This window comes from Cydia splendana, chromosome 21 (assembly GCF_910591565.1).
Source record: "Cydia splendana chromosome 21, ilCydSple1.2, whole genome shotgun sequence".
NCBI classification, from domain to species: domain Eukaryota; kingdom Metazoa; phylum Arthropoda; class Insecta; order Lepidoptera; family Tortricidae; genus Cydia; species Cydia splendana.
The window spans coordinates 2880837-2901074 of NC_085980.1; the positions used below are offsets into that span (position 1 = coordinate 2880837).

The 20238-nt window shown below is 37.5% G+C and overlaps 2 protein-coding genes across 2 annotated transcripts in view; one reads left to right on the top strand and one right to left on the bottom strand.

Annotated features, from left to right (window-relative positions):
• Positions 1 to 12885, top strand: part of LOC134801109 (uncharacterized) — a 57972-nt gene extending 45087 nt beyond the window's left edge. The window contains exon 17 of the mRNA XM_063773637.1: positions 12707 to 12885. Within this exon, the coding sequence (XP_063629707.1) occupies positions 12707 to 12827 (121 nt within the window). The 3' untranslated portion in view covers positions 12828 to 12885. The remainder of the gene's footprint in view (positions 1 to 12706) is intronic.
• LOC134801138 (uncharacterized) lies at positions 12835 to 19541 on the bottom strand. The gene is made up of 5 exons (XM_063773677.1): positions 19360 to 19541; positions 16044 to 16253; positions 15043 to 15144; positions 14189 to 14334; positions 12835 to 13734 (listed from the first exon to the last, which is right to left on the bottom strand). Exons 1-5 carry the CDS (start codon positions 19475 to 19477, stop codon positions 13006 to 13008), a joined length of 1305 nt encoding a protein of 434 aa, XP_063629747.1. The 5' UTR covers positions 19478 to 19541; the 3' UTR covers positions 12835 to 13005.
• Between the last annotated feature and the right edge of the window lie 697 nt (positions 19542 to 20238).

Here is a 20238-nt window from a genome sequence, read left to right on the forward strand (position 1 = left end):
TTTATTTTGTATGGCAACTTTTAAACGGTGCGAGATAGGTGCTCGACCAAATGTCATAGAGGGCCCCGAGACAAAATAAACTAACTGCATTTAAAAATTTTCAAACGGGCCGACTTTTTTATTTTATTTTTTCAAGTTGGTCCGAGCGCGCTGAGATTTGGCATGGCGAGAGATAGAAGCCTCTAGATTCCTATGAAAAAAAAAATTTTTGGAAAAAATCCAAGATGGCGGAAATAATGGTCATTTTAATTTTGTATGGCAACTTTCAAACGGTGCGAGGTAGGTGGGGGGTGCTCGACCAAATGTCATAGAGGGCCCCGAAACAAAGCAAACTGCATTTAAAAAAATTCAAAATGGCCGACTTTTTTTTTTAATTTTTCAAGTTGGTCCGAGTGCGCTGAGATTTGGCATGCGGCGAGCTAGGGGGCCCAGCATTACCATGTAAAAAAAATTTTTGGAAAAATCCAAAATGGCGGGCGACAAGGGCAAAATTCAAATTTCCAAGTAGGTTAAGCGAGCCCGAAGGGCGAGCTTCAGGCCGGGAGGCCGAAGGCCGACCCCGCGTAGGGCCGTCAGGCCCGGAGCTTCACCCCGAATATCCAAGCGTGCCCCACCCCCAGTAATTTTGGGCGAGGCCGAAGGCCGAGCTGCGGGAATGACGAACAAAGCAAAATCCTATACAAAAAGTGTGTTAAGCGAGCCCGAAGGGCGAGCTTCAGGCCGGGAGGCCGAAGGCCGACCCCGGCGGAGGGCCGAAGGCCCGGAGCCTCCACCCCGACTCCCAAAACGCGAGGCCGAAGGCCGAGTTGCGTGAATGCAGTTCCCCCAAGCGTTCTACAAAGTCAACTGTCTTGATAAGCGAAGCCGGCGGGCCGAAGGCCCGACGGCGAAGCGTCGAGGCTCGCGAAGGCCGAAGGCCGAGCTCCGCGTAGGGCCGAAGGCCCGAAGCGTCACACGAGAGGGGGAAGTTGGCCTACGGCCTTCGGCCTTCGGCCCGCCGTTTCGCTTGTCTAAGACACTTTTCCTATTGGGTCGTGTTTAAGCTCCAACTTCCCGCTTAAGCCCCGAAGCAAAACCAACCCTCCCAACTGTTTTAATAAGCGAAGCGGCGGGCCGAAGGCCCGACGCTGAGCTTCGAAACCCAGCGAAGGACGAAGGCCGAGCTCCGAGTAGGGCCGAAGGCCCAGAGCGTCCCTTACGAGTTCCCAAGCACGCGAGGCCAGGCCGAGCTGCGGGAATGTAGTGCTTTAACGCGGATCTTTTCGTCCTAGCAAAAGTACAACTTTATTTCTTTTTCCCTTTGGAAAACAAACTACTACTACTACTACTACAACAAAAACAACAGCACCAACAACAAACTACAAGAAGACCGCGGGGCCCTCGGGCCCCGCGCACAGGGCAAAATCTAGTCATACTATTTATTACCTCAGGAGCTACTAACACATACAGGTTGCTCCAAAGTAAAAAAATCGTAATTTGTTATGATACTTTGTATACTGGTTCTAAATACCATTGACGTGTAAAATTGTATTGATTTTATGAATAAATTATTGAATATTTAATATAAATACCCTAATGCATGGACACCCTGTATATCAACTTGAAAGAAAATGTTCAATATTTCTTTATAGTGCGACTCCTTAGCTCGATTTAGTATGGAGGTAGAGTCTGGCTAATAAAAGATGAACCTGCAAAAATGCGGTCCTGGTCTGACCCATCCTAAATCCTGTCCCATCCGGCAGAAAGCACGAAACTTGGCATGCAAACTTCAAACTTCAACATTTATTCAGCAAATAGGCCGCAAGGGCACTATTACACGCCGCTAAAGAAATTTTCACTTCAAAAAGTTTTGAGATGTAATGTGGAACCAAGTCGGTTATTTTAATCAGTGCCAGGGGGTGTTAAAACAGTATCAATAAGATATCTTTAATTTGTAATTTTTAGTGAGTTTTAGCGGTGGGCAAAGTAATCCGGTGATTTGGCATCCATACCAACATTGCCCACCACCAAAAACGGATTAGGGTTGTCACTTTCATCTAATTTACCCAACTTCGCATGTAAAATAAGGTTATGTTTGTACACTAAAGTAAGTTTATAAATATATACTGTATTTAATTTGTCTTATTATCCTTTACTTAGATGTTTTATCCCGTTAACTAATGAAAAACACAGCAAAAATCATATTTTTGGCCATTAAACTATTGTAACAGATTTTCTCAAAAGTGACAACCCTAGCCTTTGTAAAATGCTTAGGCGAGCCTTATATGGAAATGAGCAAAAACGGGTAGGCAACATTGCCCAGCAAATTTATTTAAAAGTTTTTACACTTATCGCTAAGTTATTAACAGGGAATGGTAGGATTGCCCAAAACCAGTGATCCTTAGACATCATCATCATACGAGCTGTATTTGAATACCAAATTGACGTGGGCAATGTTGGCGAAAACTCCGGATATCTTTGCCCACCCTCTAAAACGCAAAAAAATGGGTAAAAACACGATAAAAATATTTTTTCTTCAAATAAACTGATGCGTTTGATCACAATGGACGTGCTGAGCAAAAAAAGTAATTACGATTTGTTTTTTTTTTGAGAAATTCGTGTTTTTTTTAAATGCGGGCAAAGTTGGTGATAATGACCGGTACCTACTCTTCGAAGGCCGCAAAAATATATGACATGCTCTTATGGTTCTACAAATAAGATCGTGTCAGATATTTTTGCGGCCTTCGTTGTGTGTTGTGTAACATAAATTGCAGGTGACTGTATATTAGGAATAATTATTTTATTTAGTTTCAACGAAAGTTTCAAGTTTAGTACGAAAATACTTCAGATATACAATATGCACAAAATGTAGACCTAATCGAAATAAAACATTGCTTTTTATAGTAAATTTTTTTAAAAACATTCGATACATAGGTATACATAACAATAACCAGGCCACAGCGGTATTGCCCTGTAAGCTTTATCTCGGTCTCCAAAGCCGTAAAAACTCGCTAGTACTTCGTGCTGGTCTAGCCGTTATTTTTTCTTGAAGATTTTCAGAGAACAGCACGTACACGCATTATACATATAGACGGAACGAACGGCATAATCATAATCATTTATTCGTCGCAATCCATGGTATTACAGATCTAGGTACAAGACTTTCAGGTATTACTTATACGAATTACATAACGCTTCCTGTTAATAGGCAATATTTTAAGATAAAAGTTCTATAATATATTACAAGATTACAATTGTCATCAAAATTAATTGACGTACAGAAGTCAAATACGTTTTTAAAATGACGCAAAATGAAAATTAATCCCAATCAGTAAAGGATGAGTCTTTAAACTTTTTTCATTTTAAGCGAGTTTTGATTTGAAGGAACATAATACTTAAATTCGACTGTAATCGTATTGTTTTAAGATAGTTTACTGAGGTTTTCAACCATTATGACCCGTAAATAACAGCAAATCAAATTTAAAGGAGACGCGAGCTGATATTTATGTACCCTATTTTTTGAAATACAATTTATCTACTGGTATACTTTCTCGTGTGCGTATATGATTTAATGTCAAATCAAGCTGTCATTTTTATTTGAAGAATTATACGTGTGCTCCGGTGCAGCCCCAGCGGGCATCTGACTTGAAGAAGAATTTTGAGTGATGTCGTCAATGTATGGAAATTGTTCGAAGGTTTACATTTGAGATTGAATTTCTGTGTTGTCTTTGTGAGTAAAAATATAAATCTTGAATTGTCTAGCTTTCAAAATCACACAATAATTCAATTACTGTCAAAGACAAAATTGTTTTGCTTCTTTCTCAAACGGAACTCCATATTTTGATATTTTGATACTTTTAGTGTCGATTTGTAGAGAATAACAGCAAATTAAAAATATAATGGCATGAAGAGTCGGTACACGGTTTCTTCGTGAACAAATTTACGTGTAATAATAATAATTATAATATAATATATATTATAGTGGTTTTCCGGGTCAAGGTCCGGGTCCGAGTCCGGGTCCGAGTCTGAGTCCGAGTCCGGGTCCGAATCCGTGTCCGAGTCCGTGTCCGGGTCCGAGTCCGAGTCCGGTTCCGAGTCCGGTTCCGAGTCCGGGTCCGGGTCCGAGTCCGAGTCCGAGTCCGAGTCCGTGTCCGAGTCCGAGTCCGGGTCCGAGTTCGATTCCAAGTCCGGGTCCGAGTCCGGGTCCGAACCGGATCCGGGTATGAGTCCGGTTCTGGGTCCGAGTCCGGGTCGCAGTCCAAGTCAAAATCGAAATTAGAAATCACCAAACGTGTACTATGCGTCGTTGAAGAGTTTTGTTCTGGTCATCATCAGCAGTTCCACTTCATCAAATGCGACAGTTTTTAATGTAAATGCTTGATTTTATGATGAAAATACAAAAAACAAATATTTTATTTTTTATTTATTGGTATTCAGGATAACAACAGCCGTAAATATAACTAAGACATATTAATGCTTACATAAAATTAAGGCCAGTAACAGTCATCCATTGAGTTACATTATATAACGATTAAAAATAACAAAGATAAGAAAACAATGAGAATGTACAATACACACAAATGCTCGATACGCTAGAAATACTATAAACCGGTTGTAAAATGTATAAACCGGTTGTAAAATGTATAAGTAATCTAGTTAAAAATACCTACTTCTAATACAAAACAAAACCATGACATTGCATTAGTTGAAAATCAGACACCAGCAGACGTTCCCAAAAATATCAAGATAAACATCATAATGTAGTAGTTATTCAAACTGAAAGTTTATTGTTCATAGAATTATTATAGGAGTTAGAATCTAAAAAGTACACCTACCTGAACGTACAACTAACTGCATTTCCCTGGCAACCAGGAACACATAGCTTAAAAAAATTATGATCTTATGATATAAAGAGATGTTGTAATAAAATGTATGTATTTATTTAAGGAGCAATTAGTACCAGTACTGAAGTTAAATGTAGAAACACAATAGTAATAAAAACAGAAACTGATTTTATGTTAATTTTCTTTGAACAAAATGGAATATATATATTTTTTGAATTTATTTTTAGAACCTACAAAAGGATCGGCAGTGCAGAATTCAGTGTTATACAAGTGAGGGATCCGTGATAACACGGCGTTAGAACCATAGTTAGTGGAGTGGAAGGGAACATGAAATAGAGTTGTATGTCGAGTTCGACGTCTTGGAACTCGAAACGTTAGACCAGATAATAATTCAGGGCAGTCTAAACGATTTCTAGTTATATCGAAAAGTAGACTCATATCAGCTAATTTGCGCCTAGCTTCAAGTGAAAGTAGGTTATATTCCCGGGAATTACCTTTGTACCCAGCAGATGGTTTCTTAAATTTAAAATTTAAATGAGCTACAATTTTTTTTTGAATTTTTTCGATGCGGTCTTTATGAACAGCGTAACAAACTGACCAGATAGGTGATGCATATTCAAGGATGGATCTCACATATGCGTAATATACGACTTTTAGACATGACAAGCTATGAAAAGGTTTACAGGTCCTCATGACGAAGCCTAAACTGCGATATGATCTGTTAATAATGGAGTCAACGTGATTTCTCATTCTCATTTTAGAATCTAGAATTACACTTAGGTCACGCACAACATCGACTCTGTTCACCGCTACGCCATTAAAGTGGTATGAGTAATTAAATGGCTTAAGACTTCGAGTAAAACTTATACACTGACACTTATTAACACTTATTGTTATCTTATTACGGAAGTAATACTCGACTAGGTTATTAAGATCATTTTGTCAACGTGATTTCTCATTCTCATTTTAGAATCTAGAATTACACTTAGGTCACGCACAACATCGACTCTGTTCACCGCTACGCCATTAAAGTGGTATGAGTAATTAAATGGCTTAAGACTTCGAGTAAAACTTATACACTGACACTTATTAACACTTATTGTTATCTTATTACGGAAGTAATACTCGACTAGGTTATTAAGATCATTTTGCAGGAGTTCGCAGTCTGCTAATGATTTAATAGATTTAAACTAGGTGTTAAGACAAAAGATTCTGTCTCTGGCAATTTAGTTTTAAATAAATATAATGAAAAATACTGCAAACATGGAAAGTATATCCACCTGGTGCATCAAAATATTCAATGTATTAGAGGAAAAAATTTACAGATAGAACTTTTTTTGAATGATTTTAATATTGATATTTTATGTCTTACTGAACATTGGTTAAATAATAATGAATTAATGCCCCAATTTAATAATCACCAGGCGGGAAGTTCGTTCACCAGACTTAGTTCCATACATGGTGGGTCATTAATTATATTAAATAGTCAGTTAAAATTTAAGGAACGTAAGGACATTGTATCCATGTCTGTTGAACGGACTATAGAACTAAGTGCAGTAGAATTAGAGCAATTTATTGTTGTCTGTGTGTATAGGCCGCCATTAAGTAATTTTGAATTATTTGAAAACATAATGGAATCTGCCCTACTTAAAATATCATCTTCTAGTAAGAAATTGCTTATATGCGGCGACTTTAATGTAAATATTATGGAAAATTCAACAATGTCTTGTAGATTATTGAATCTTTTTAAATCTTGTAATCTCAACCACATGTTTATGGAGCCCACTAGAGTGACTGCTACTAGTGCAACCTGTATAGATAATATTTTCACAGATATTTTTCCTATTGCTAAAAAAGTTATCAGCAATTTAGAATCAGACCACTTAGGTCAATTAATGGTATTTGAGGCATTAAGGAAAAATACCATGAGAAAACAAATAACTTTTGTACCAGTAACCTCGGACCGCGTGGAAAGAATGAAGCTAAGTTTAGTTCAGGCGCTACCCTTTTTGTCTTCCGATATGAGTCCTAATAGTATGTATAATTCATTCTTTCACACTTTTATGGATCATTATAATGCGATATTCACCTCAAAATCGGTCGTAGTTAGTGGTGCATCAGTTTTTAGTGAGTGGGCTACTGCGGACTTACATCAAAGAAGACGTGAACTGTATGCCTTATATGAGGAACGGCGGTTTAATCAGAGTGATGAATTTAAAGAACATGTGAAGGAGTATTCGAAGAAGTTTAAAGTAGATTGTCATATAGCTAAGCGAAATTATTTAAGTCAGAAAATAAAAAGTAGTTCCGACATTGTTAAAGCAACCTGGAAAGTTATAAATGTGGAGACTGGTCGCTCTAAACACACAATTAAAGAGCTTAAACTAAACATTGATAACAAAATTATAGATTCCAATTTAGAAGTAGCTACAGAATTTGAAAAATTTTTCACCGAGGTACCAGTATCCACAACTAAGGATTTAAATTCATCACCCTCATCTGCTGTTACATTATTAAAACATAACGCTCCAGAGTGTTGTGGAGACCTTCATTTTGAACATGTTTGTACCTCAGATGTAATAAAGGCGTTTAAATCAATTAATGTCAAAAAAACTAATGACCTCTGGGGAGTCTCTGTCCATGCTGTCAAATCCTTAGTTGAAATTGTAGCGCCTGACTTGGTAGTTATATTTAACAACAGTGTTGATTGCGGCGAGTTTCCTGATCTAATGAAACATAGTAAAGTAATTCCTTTATTTAAATCTGGTAGCAGCTCTGACCCCACTAACTTTAGACCGATATCTGTGCTACCAACATTTAGCAAGATTTTTGAAAAATTAGTTCTTTCTCAATTAGTACGACATTTTAACGTTAATAATTTGATGCATAATAAGCAGTTTGGTTTTACACGGGGTCGCTCAACAACCGATGCCGGTGTTGAGCTAATTAAGCATATTTTCGATGCCTGGGAGGAGTCACGAGATGCTTTAGGTGTCTTCTGTGATTTATCTAAGGCCTTCGACTGTGTTTGTCATGAAACATTAATCAGGAAACTTCATTATTACGGAGTTAGAGGATCGGCACTGAATTTACTTAAGTCCTACTTAAATGGTAGAATACAAAGGGTCGATGTGAATGGACAGCGATCACCTGGGTCATTGGTCTCTATGGGTGTACCACAGGGGTCAATATTGGGGCCTTTCCTGTTCCTTATCTACATAAATGACTTGCCATTCCTTGTTAAGACCCACCATGATATAGTATTGTTTGCAGACGACACCTCACTTATTTTCAAAGTCAAACGACAGCAACAAGCTTACAATGATGTAAACAATGCCATTTCAAAAGTAGTAAATTGGTTCAATGTTAATAATTTATTGTTAAATGAGAAAAAGACTAAATGTATTAAGTTTGTCACTAGTAGTAACGTAAGGCATGTGCAAACAAGTGTCATTGTGAAGGATGAGGAATTGGAATTAGTTGATAGTACAGTTTTTCTTGGTATAACTTTAGATTCTAAACTCCAGTGGGGTCCCCATATTGCTACTCTTTCGAATAGACTGAGCTCTGCAGCTTTTGCAGTGAGCAAAATCCGTCAGTTAACTGACGTGAAAACAGCTCGATTAGTATATTTTAGTTACTTCCATAGCATTATGGCATATGGTATTTTACTGTGGGGCGGTGCTTCAGAGATAAATACCATTTTTGTTCTGCAGAAGAGGGCTATTCGAGCAATATACAAAATGAACCATAGAGACTCACTTAGAGATAAATTTAAGGAAATTGACATAATGACAGTGCACTGTCAATACATTTATGAGAATATTCTGTATGTACATAAAAATATTGTAAATTTTAGGAAAAATTGTGAAATTCATAATATTAATACTAGAAATAAACATAAGCTCGCAGTGCCCTTCACTCGGCTCCATAAAATTAAAAAATCATTCATGGGTAATTGTGTAAGATTTTATAATAAACTTCCAAACAATATTACTGAATTATCTATTAATAAATTTAAGAATTATGTAAAGCGTAAACTTATTTCTAAAGCTTATTATACCACACAAGACTACATGAATGATATTACAACGTGGGATTAATTGTTATTCGAAATGATTATTTATTTATTAGGTACATTTGATTATTGATGAGGAAATGGATATTCCGATGTAAGTAATACTATCTACTTCTTTTGTTACTTATGCTTTTTTTTGACATTTAGATTTTATTCTAGAAATTCTAGACTAGTATTTTTTTATACAATCTTTTTAATGTTTGACGATTCTTTTGTGAAATTCTTAGTGTTAAATTTGATATGTATAATAATCCAATTTTATTATGGAATAATATTAACATCAATAAATTGCTCTGATAATTAGATTAAGATTAATTACGATTCATAAGAGCTTGTTGCTAGGCCTACATGAATAAAGTATATTTTTGATTGATTGATTTGATTAACACGCATGAATACTTTTTTATCATCTGCATATAATAAATGGCGTGCGGTTACAAAACATGTATTAATATCGTATATATAAGCATTATAAAAGAGAGGAGCCTTGGGGCACGCCGGAGGGAATATTAATGTAATCAGACCTATAGCCGCCAAGAACTACAGCTTGGGAACGATTAGTGAGGTATGATTTGACCCATCTGAGCAAGTCGCCATGAATTCCGAGTGCTTCAAGCTTCATGAGAAGTATAGCATGGTTGACACGATCGAACGCTTTTTCAAAGTCTGTGTATATCACGTCGACTTGACCGCCTCCTTCCATTTCTGTTAAAACATGATTCGTGAAGCAAGCTAGGTTGGAAACTGTAGAACGTCCCTTTAGAAAACCGTGCTGTTTATCCGAGATCCCACAAGAGACAAGGGGGTAAATTTGTTTAAAAATTATGGATTCAAAAAGCTTTCCTATGGTATTGAGGATAGAGATAGGTCGATAATTCTCGATATTGGACTTTGAACCTTTTTTATATATAGGAATAATGTGGGCCCTTTTCCAGATGGAGGGGAAAATACAGTCCTTTAAAGATCGTTGAAATAGAATGGTTAGTGGGCATGCAAGGCTCTCAGCACAAGAAGATAAAAAGATAGGTGGAACGCCGTCACAACCAGGTCCCTTAGTTTTATCTAGTCGCTTTAAGAAACTTAACACGATCTCGCAAGTTACATCGATTCCGGACATTGCATCGCACTGATTGCTGCTCATAGAACTATTGTTAAGGTTATAAGAGGAGTTTGAGGTATCAAAAACACTCAAAAAATGTATTAAACGCATTACAGATATCCATGCTACTGTTGTAGTGATTACTACCTAAATTGAAACAATTAGGGTAATTAGAGCCTCCCCGTTTAGATTTGACATATTTCCAAAAGAATTTAGGAGAGCGCTTGATGTAAGATTCGGTGTTGTTATTAAAACGCTGAAAACAAATCTATACTTATGCCTTTTATATTTGAGGAGTTCCCTCGATTCCTTATGGATCCCATCATTAGAACTCGAGCTTGACAAAAATGTGGCTTTAAAACTTGACTTGCTTAACAAACATAACGAAGAGGAAAAATCGCCAAACGTGAACTATGCGTGGTTGAAGAGTTCTGTTCTGGTCATCATCAGCAGTTCCACTTCATCAAATGCGCCAGTTTTTAATGAAAATCCTTGATTTTCTGATGAAAATACAAAAATGTCTATACGCATGCCTTTAATATTTGAGGAGTTCCCTCGATTCCTCATGGATCCCATCATCAGAACTCGAGCTTGACAAAAATGTGGCTTAAAAACTTGACTTGCTTAACAAACATAACGAAGACGACAAATCGCCAAACGTGAACTATGCGTCGTTGAAGAGTTCCGTTCTGATCATCATCAGCAGTTGCACTTCATCAAATGTCACTTTTTTGAATGTGTATGCTTAATTTGATGATAAAAACCCAAAAATCACTATATGTATGCGTTTAAAATTTGAGGAGTTCCCTCGATTCCTCATGGATCCCATCATCAGAACTGGGTTTTGACAAAAACGGAACCAATCTGTATGCATATACATACAATCAAAAAACTAATTTTCAAAATCGGTCCAGGAATGACGGAGATATAGAGTAACAAACATAAAAAAAATTAAAAATAAAAAAAACATACAACCGAATTGATAACCTCCTTCTTTGAGATTTGGAAGTCGGTTAACAAACTAATATTAGCCCAAAATCTAAAATAAATGAAGTACCGATCACATAAAAAGTAAAAAATTAAATTAAGTAAATAAAAACAGGAAGGTATCATAAAATGTTAATGAAGAGAAATTGTAAGAGATGGTATTATGCCAACCAACAACTGCAAAGTTTTTTAACATCGGTTTGTGGCAAATACTGTTTAGTTTATCTTTATTTTAAAACGAAAAATGTCAACTTGCATGTTTTCTCCACTGTACACAGAATAAGTAATGATGTTACTATATCTCATATGTTCAGAATATTACTTGAATAAACTTATTATCCTATATAAAATGTGTGTTTTTATATTTCTAAACCCAGTTTCTAAGTAGATTGCACATACATTATAGTCACATTAAAATTCCATTTTGCGAAATAAAGAATTCAACATTTAACTTTGCAAAAGTAGATAATTGTTATTAGAATATTTTCTAAAAGCAATAAAAATAGATTAGGTTAGATTCGAGCTACAATGACATTAGGTTGGGTTCAAGGTAAGGTTGCAGGGCCTCAACAAGGGAAAAAAGGGGGAGGGACTGTTGGCCTGGCTAAGTGAGCCAGAACTCACCCACTACTCCCTACTACTGCCGTAAGCAGGTAATGAATTCCCAATGTATTAGGTATAGGTTTAATAAATTATAAATATATTTCATTAATAACATAATAATATACAAATATGTAAAAGCATAAAGTAATAAATAAGCCTACAGTAATCACGTATACCGGTCCCACGGATGCGGATGTTGCTTACATAATCTCGTCTGTCAAGGAGTTTCGGCAGGAAAGGCCTTGGCAGACTTATATATTCATGAAATGAGGGTTCATACCTACCGACTGGAATTGGTTTCATGGCGGTATCAGATGGGTTAGTGTACGGTAACCGATGGTCATCTTGCTTATAATCTCGTCTGCCAAGGTGTTTCGGCAGGAAAAACCTTGGCAGACTTATATATTCCTAAAATGGGGGTTCATACCTACCGAATGGAATTGGTTTCATGGTGGTATCAGATGGGTTAGTGTAGGGTAACCGATGGCGACCTTGCTTACATAATCTCGTCTGCCATGGTGTTTCGGCAGGAAAAGCCTTGGCAGACTTATATATTCCTGACATGAGAGTTCATACCTACCGACTGGCATTGGTTTCATGGTGGTATCAGATGGGTTAATTTAGGGGTCCCGATGGTCACCTTTGAGAGCGTCTGCCAAGCACTTCCGGCAAAAAAAATAGTGGCAGACTTCGCTTTTCTGTGTCTACATGTAAATTTCTAACTGCTGCCATAACTACTATCTCGGTATCAGATGGGTTAAATCAGCCCCTTTTTTCGCACCGGAAGTGGCCTTCTTTTTCGTACTTTCGGCAAGTTCCGCCGTGGCAGACTATCGAATTCGGACTTAGCATAACTTTTCTGGGAAACCATTGTGCATTTCATCGTGGTATCAAGTCGGTTAGAAATTTTGCGGCCGGCTCTTCTACTATATACTGTATAGAGAAGAAAAAAATATTCTCGTTAAAAAATGCAAAAAGATGATTGAAAATTCAGTCAGGATTCTTAACGATATTTTCAGTTTTATATGTAGGTGCACCACAACCGAGGTGTCAACCGAAGATTTTTAACAACATACACAATATGATAGGTTAATGCTAAAATGAATATCCTTTCAGGTATAGTAAAGAAACAAAAGGCAAAGACGAATTCAAGAAGCAAAGAGTACAAGAGATAAAGAACATCCTGAGAAAGCATCCCAGCATGCTAGACTTGTTCCAACCCAACCCTCAGTGTTAAAAAAACATTATGTCTATCTTTTATAAACTTTATTACAAACATTAAAATTCTAATAAAACACGCTGTATAAATTATTCTAACCCTAATTGAAACAATGTGAACAACACTAATAACGTTGTATAAACTAAAGGCAATCACAAATGAAATAAATTAGTACACAGGTACGGACAAGTTCAATTCAGGTATAATTTTCTTCAACAGATGTGTTTGTTATTTCTTTTACTTCCTTCTTGATGCTATCCTCAATGGTAATCACAACATCTTCCACACTATCTTTGAACTCGTCCATATATTCTTCTGATCTTTGCTCATGCATTTCAAACTCCTTGAACACTTTTGATTCAACATTGTCGACATCAACCTCATACTCTGCTACTTTAATATCCAACGTACTTAATTTCATCAAACTGTGTTTCGAATTGCTAGTGTTTCTAAGAGAATCCATCGACTCGACTTTCAATATTCTTTCTTCGGATCTTTTGTCATCAGTCTTAGTTTTAGACGTGTCTCTAAAGTAAAACTCTTCCAACTTAGGTATTTTACTAACAGATTCAACTTTGCCCACCATTGGTTTGGTTGCACTATATTTTGGAGATATGTTATTTTCAGATTTTATCAATTTGACTTCATCTTTGGATGTATCTTCAGACTTTATCAATTTAACCTCTTCTATGGGTTTATTATCTGGGATTTTACTAGATTCATTGAATTTAAGTGACGCTGACTTGCTCAGAAGAGGCACTGAATCAGAGATCTTGGGGGAGGGCGGGGAAGATTCAATAGGAATAGATAAGCTGTTTACAAGGGCTTCAACCTCCTTTCGCCTGGTTTGTTTCCTCTCCAGCTGTTTCTGTAGTTCATCTATTCGCTGATCTTTTAATTTGATCAAGTTGTCTAAATGTTCCACCTGGAAAAGAATATTATAACATAAAATTTACAAGAGAGACCAATTGCATTTTTCCTAGTCATTGAAATGAAACGAAATTGCATGTCGAGATAGTAAGACAGATGTACAGACTGAAATGGAAAGGAGTTAGTGAAATGAAGTCTATCGCAAATGTCATTGTAAGATCTTACTTTGGTTACAAATCGAGGAAAATGGTTCTAAAATAGAAATTAGTCATTTTTAGACAGCTAGTATCCATGTGGACATTGCCACAACGATTTTTTGTCACTTTACTATTGTATTGTATTGAAGGAGAAGAAGGAGAGAGGGTGCCAGAAAGTAGCGCCACTTAAAAAAACATTGACGTAAGAAAATATCTAATGCGAAGTAGGCAGAAGAGGAAAAAAAAGAAATCAGTGAGAAGCCACTGAGGCCGTGCGAAGAAGTAGGTATAAGACGAAGAAAATAATGATACCTTGTTTTTAAGAACATCGTTGCACTCCTGCAAGTCCTTGAGCTCCAGCTTTAGCGCGAGGAATGTGTCGTGGCTGACCACCTTCTGCTGAATGGTCTCCAGGACCCCGTTCACCCTGGACTTCACTGGTACCACCAGCACGTGTTCTGTATACATAATAAATACAGACTTTTTTCACCGTTTAGCGTTTATATACTTTGTGCCGAAAAAAAATGCCGATGACAGGGTCGAGTGGAGAAAACGAGGGGAGGCCTTTGTTCAGCAGTGGGACACCAAAGTAGGCTAGGATAAAAAAAACTTTGTGTAAAAGTGTGGGTCATACTAGGCAACTTTTACATCGAAATCGCTAATTGCTGTCCTAATTGTCTAAAAAACACGAATTCCTAGTACTTGTAAGATTACAGTATAATTAAAGACTTTTGGATAGGTAGATGAAGAATGATGATGATGATGAATATAAAAACTTATCTCTTGAAAAATGATACTGACATCTTTTTGAATAGGCCTTCAATTTTTAAATGGTATAAAAAACTCGCGACTCAAATTCTATGAATGTAAGATGTGTTTTTTGAATAACTTAAACTCTTTTCTTACGATAAACGTAGCTATCGACGCGACAACGACATGGGAATTCACGTCAATAAACGTCAACTTTGGCACCTGACTGCGACGGGCCCACAGATTACCAGTTCGCCGGACGATATCAGCCTGTCAGTTAAACGCAAAATTTGACATCTCCAAATGACTGACAGGCTGATATCGTCCGGCGAACTGGTAATCTGTGGGCCCCTTTACGTCTGTAAAAAGGCGGTCTATACATTCCTGATAAACTCTTCAACTCTCGTTGGACTAACCATCATCGCCACAGGCCTCATAGTAGCTGCCGCCGCTGTCCAATGGCCCTTCGCCTTCCTTCGACTTGTTCAGTTCTTCGTCTCGACGAATTTTGTCTTTAACTGGAACCCATAAATGAAAATGTTCAGTTACTTTGGTGTAGGGCCTGCTTGGCAGATTTGTGGTGTGGAACTCTTCAAACAATTCAAAACATCATCTTCCTAGCGTTATCCCGGCTTTTTGCCTAGGCTCATGGGAGCCTGGGGTCCGCTTGGCAACTAATCCTGAGATTTAGCGTAGGCAATAGTTTTTACGAAAACGACTGCCATATGACCTTCCAACCCAGAGGGGAAACTAGGCGTTTCTTGGGATTAGTCCGGTTTCCTCACATTGTTTTCCTTCATCGAAAAGCGACTGGTAAATATCAAATGATATTTCGTACATGAGTTCCGAGAAACTCATTGGTACGAGCCGAGGTTTAAGCCTGCAACCTCCGGATAGAACGTCGCACGCTGTTACCGCTAGGCCACCAGGGCTTCAAACAATTCAAAACAAAGAAAATAAAAGGAAATTCCAAGAAAAGGTGATATGAAAAGAAAACAGGTGAATGATGAAATGACTAGCGACGAGTTCCCTGCTGGTCACTGGTGCCATTACGTTATTGATGTAAGTAGTGCATAATTATTTTCCATCGTATTTTCACGGAATCGTACGAACGTGTCTTGCTATTTCAATCAATCTCTGTACAAAAAGTACTGAAGTTGACTGAAGTAGCATAACAAATACGAACGTTTCCGAGAAATACGATGGAAAACAAAAAGAGGGCAAGGTCGCCCACGTACCTACCACCTGGAGGCGCACATTGGAAAAGGAGGCTGCAACCGTTGGCCTCGGCTGGGCGGAGTTGGAGGAGGCCGCGCTGGACCGCGAAAAATGGAAATCCCTTCTGAGAGCCCTATGTCCCTGATGAGGGATAGCACGATATCATCATCATCAAGGAATAAATATGAATTTAATTTACCCATAATAAGCACGCGCTCAATAACTCCCGGCGCGCAATTGGAAAGTTGCTCCATCGTTGAGCAGCACAGATTGAGCTTTAGCTTCCTCAACACTTTCCTGTTGAGCGTCATCCAGTTGTTGAGCTTCAGCGCGTGGCTGTTGCGGGGAGGGTAGTTGTGCATCTCAACCAGCTTTGGGTAGTACACGCTGAGGATTTCGGCGAGGAGCACTGTTTAGGAAATGGCTTGGTTAAATGTTTGATAATTAAGCGCCACTTGCACCATCCCACTTAGTGATTGCAATCCGGATTATTCGAAGTTCAAAAATCCGGATTTCGGAGCGTTTGAAAATCCGTTTTAAAATTCGGATTTTGAAAAGAAAAAACCGGTTTTTCGGATTTTTTCCCACCAGTACTAATTTGCTCAAAATTAATGCTAATGCGAAATAAAAAGCGGTGCACATGAAGCGGTAACGCGGGAGAGCTATTGCCAGCCGGGCATTGTGCGTCGCGCATTCGCTCGCACCTGTATGCTTGCCCCGCGTCCGCTTTTTTTATTGGCGTAGCAGCCCAAGTAACAAAATTTGGTACTATAAAAGTCCTGAGAACGTTTTGGAGCGTGCTAATTAGTGTTCATGATTAGCACTATAATGGTGTTGTAAACGTTTACAAAACCCCAGATAGGCCCTAGTTTTATCACTGATTTATTCTATAAACATTACATAAAGGCTCTCACGGTGATAAATCAGCTCTATGGTTGAAATGTAAAAGTGACGAGAAACGCTCTTTAGTACTAAAATAGTGCTGTCTGCAACGGTTCTCTTATTTATCGCCGAAAATGGTATGGCCGATTATCACTTCCCAACTCACGTTTGGCGGATTTTTATTTCGCCGAAAACTTCATTTCCCAACTTTTCAAATCTTTTTTTTTCATTTGCCAACCGCACACTTACCAACTAAACGTTTGATCTGTGTTTTATAATGCCAATTTTCAAAATGCCATCTTTCATGTCGTAGAATGTTTTAGTTGGCATAATATACACTTAGTTGTTTATTGTTTACCAATTGTTTCATTTGGTCACTGGTCACTGTACTGTACCAAAGGGGGGCCGTTTCTGGGACTTTAATTTTTTTTTTGAGTAACAGAAAAACATAGGGGTTTCAAAACACTTAGAATAATTTACATGATTTTGTTGAAATAATCACTTTTTTCTTAATAAACTTTCCTCTAAAATCAAAAATGGCCGAGATATTTGACCCGAATGTTGCTGTGTAAATACGTTTTTTGGGTTGTTGAAAAAAAAAATAACCTCGAAGACTAAGGCGGGAGCAAAGCTCCCGCCTTATTCTTCTAACCTAACCATATCCAAGTCGGCTCTGCCCAGGAAGGTCTTGCTCGCTCGCTTCGCTCGCTCGCTGCCACTGGCTTCAAATATTAAAATATACATTATAAAAAGTACAACAACTCGGCCATTTTTGATTGTTTGGTATGTATCTTTTTCTTATTTGTAACTTGCCTAATGTATGAAAAGCGAATTGTAGCTCCAACGAAACGTTATTCGTCCAAGAGTTGTTCGACCAAGTGAAAGATTTGACAAAAGATAAGTCTCCCAAAAGTTTAGAGGCGTTATAATAATCTGCTTTACAATAATTCTACCAATTGAAACGTTGCCATACAAAAATTTGCTAATCGTTAGTTGTCAAAGTGAAACGTCGGCGAAATGTTGGTTTGCAAATGAAATTCCGCCAAAAATAGTTCTGCGAAAAGGCAGAACACCGTCTGCAACGTTTATGTCGCAATTTGGAATTATAAAAGTAACCAATGAAACATGTTTATAGTGCTATTTTGCACCGTAAACTATTCCGTGATCTTTTTTATCATACTTGCGTCGTGGGTGCCTAAAATATTAAATAAGTTCATTCGCCATTGTTTCTTAAAGTGACATTTGTATTTAGGTAATAAAAAGGATGTACTAAAAAGCATTTGTGGACCGTTACTATGCCGGTACATTGTACATGCGAAAATAATTGTATCGATAGAATCATTATGCTGCTTTCAAATTTGACAATGCGCTCTCATAATTTTCATGTTTTAATTAAATTTAAATTAATAAAATAAGGACTTGTTGCAACTGTGGCTGCTATAGTACACATAGGCTCCAGCCGTGCCGCTAATGTGATATTACGGCAGAAAACAGCAGCCATTTTTTAAGTTACGATTTAAGTTATTTAGCAACGTACCAGGTAACTTTTATGGTACTATATAGCACTATAGAAAAACTTTCATGACTTTTAGAGAACTCTTCTAGCCTTATAGCGATGTTAAGAGAGCTTTTAAAAAGCTAAAACGTTACGTAATGGTCGTGCAAAGTCCTTTTATAGTGCAGATTGATCCTCTAATAGTGTTTACGATACTGCTACAATACTACTACTATAAAAGTTACTTTGACGCATTATTAGTGCAAAATAGGTACATAAAAGCATCAGTAAAGTCGTCTATAGTATTAAATAGTACCATAATCGCTTTTTGCATATCTATTACAGTGCAGCACTTTAAAGATTCTTTTGTATGATCCTATAAGCGTTCTAAGAGCTTAATTATTGTACTTAAAAGGTCTTTAATCTTATAGAAACAAAACGCTTTGTTAAAAACCTTTATAGTACAAGCAGTCACAATGGTTACCATTATAGGCCTACTATATCACTGTTTGGTGATAAAATGCCTTAGTTATAGAACCTTTTGTTACTTGGGAGTGTACGTATGTATTTTGTTTTTATTGTTTTTTAAAGATTTTGTTATTGGCGTAGCAGTGTACGCATTCTGTTTTTTATTTTTATTAAAAACAACTTAATTTGATTGTTTGTTTCACTTTGCCTTTATGCCACATATTCCTTTCTTAAAATCCGGATTGAATCCGAACTTCGGATTTCGGTCAAACCAAAATCCGAAAATCCGGATTTGAAAAATGTTCACGGATTTGCAATCGCTAATCCCACTAAACCGGGGTTAATGGTGCAAGTGGCGCTAAGGAATTTATAGTCTGTTCGAGAAACGGAAAACGGTGAAAAATAGAGATAATACTCCTAAAAATATGTGTTATAAAAGAGGAGGATATTTCCATTCAAACATTCCATACTTCCAGAACTATATCTCCATTATTTATACTTTTTATTCAACGCTGAACACAGCCCTCCGCGCCTCATTTTCGCGAAACGCGCGCGGCGCGAAAATACCATACTTGAAGTCGCGCAAGAGAACGCAACTCATGCTAGCAGGCCTGGTATTATGGCTTCTGTAAGTATATGAAGTAATACCTAACAACTCAATGTTACTAACCGGCATCAGAGAAATCCCTGTTTATCTTCTTTGTAGGCCTCGACAATTTGAAGTTATCCACCCACGCTAATACTGCTTCGATATCTGATAGCGGGATGGGGGCATTGAATGCCGACATGATTTTGTATTTTCCGTTTATGTGCAATTTTTGCGTTTGTGATTGACGTAAATGTTTGACATTCGGAGTGACAACGTGCAGTGTTTTTAAAGGCCAGTATTATTATATGTAAATGAGGTGCGAATGTAAAGAGTTCGCATTTTTTAACAGTTAACTGGGAATTCTACTTAGAGTCAGACTGTTAGAGCAAAGAGGCCTAGGCAATTGTTGACAGACTGGCTGGTTTGAATCTTGAAGGATGTTTGAATAGAATGTTATGACGGTTCTCTGTTCGAGAAAATAATATTGTCAGCGGAGGCTGTTTTTATTGTAATTGTATTATTTTATTGTGTTGTATTTGATATTAAAGTATTTCGTTATACACAGTGTTTTCAGTGATTAGTTTAGTGTGAGAAGAGAAGTTCTCACAGGTTATGGGAAGCACGATTTCCAAAAATCTGATCGATCTAATCATGAACAAGGTACAACACTAGTGTAAAGCTCAGAGAGAAATATTTTATGTTGGATCTAGAGGAATACGGCGGTAAGAACTACCTACCTAAAACGTCCTACGTTCGTTCGAGTAACAACACAATGAGTACCAACATGTCGAATGCGGGACCGGGGCTCCCGAGCATAGAGAAATTGCAAGGTAACAATAACTGGAATACCTGGAAGTTTGACATGGAGTGCATATTGGTGCACGATGATTTGTGGCAGTATATTGAGGCAGTTGCTGACACTACAAATGCTACGGCAAAGAGAAACGATCAGAGAGCGCG

Coding starts and splice junctions, on each gene's coding strand:
- LOC134801138 (XM_063773677.1), bottom strand. CDS start 19,477: ATGTCGGCATTCAATGCCCCCATCCCGCTATCAGATATCGAAGCAGTA. Junction 16,254..19,359: donor CAGGGATTTCTCTGATGCCG/GTTAGTAACATT, acceptor TTTCCTAAACAG/TGCTCCTCGCCGAAATCCTC. Junction 15,145..16,043: donor TGAGCGCGTGCTTATTATGG/GTAAATTAAATT, acceptor TATGGGTTCCAG/TTAAAGACAAAATTCGTCGA.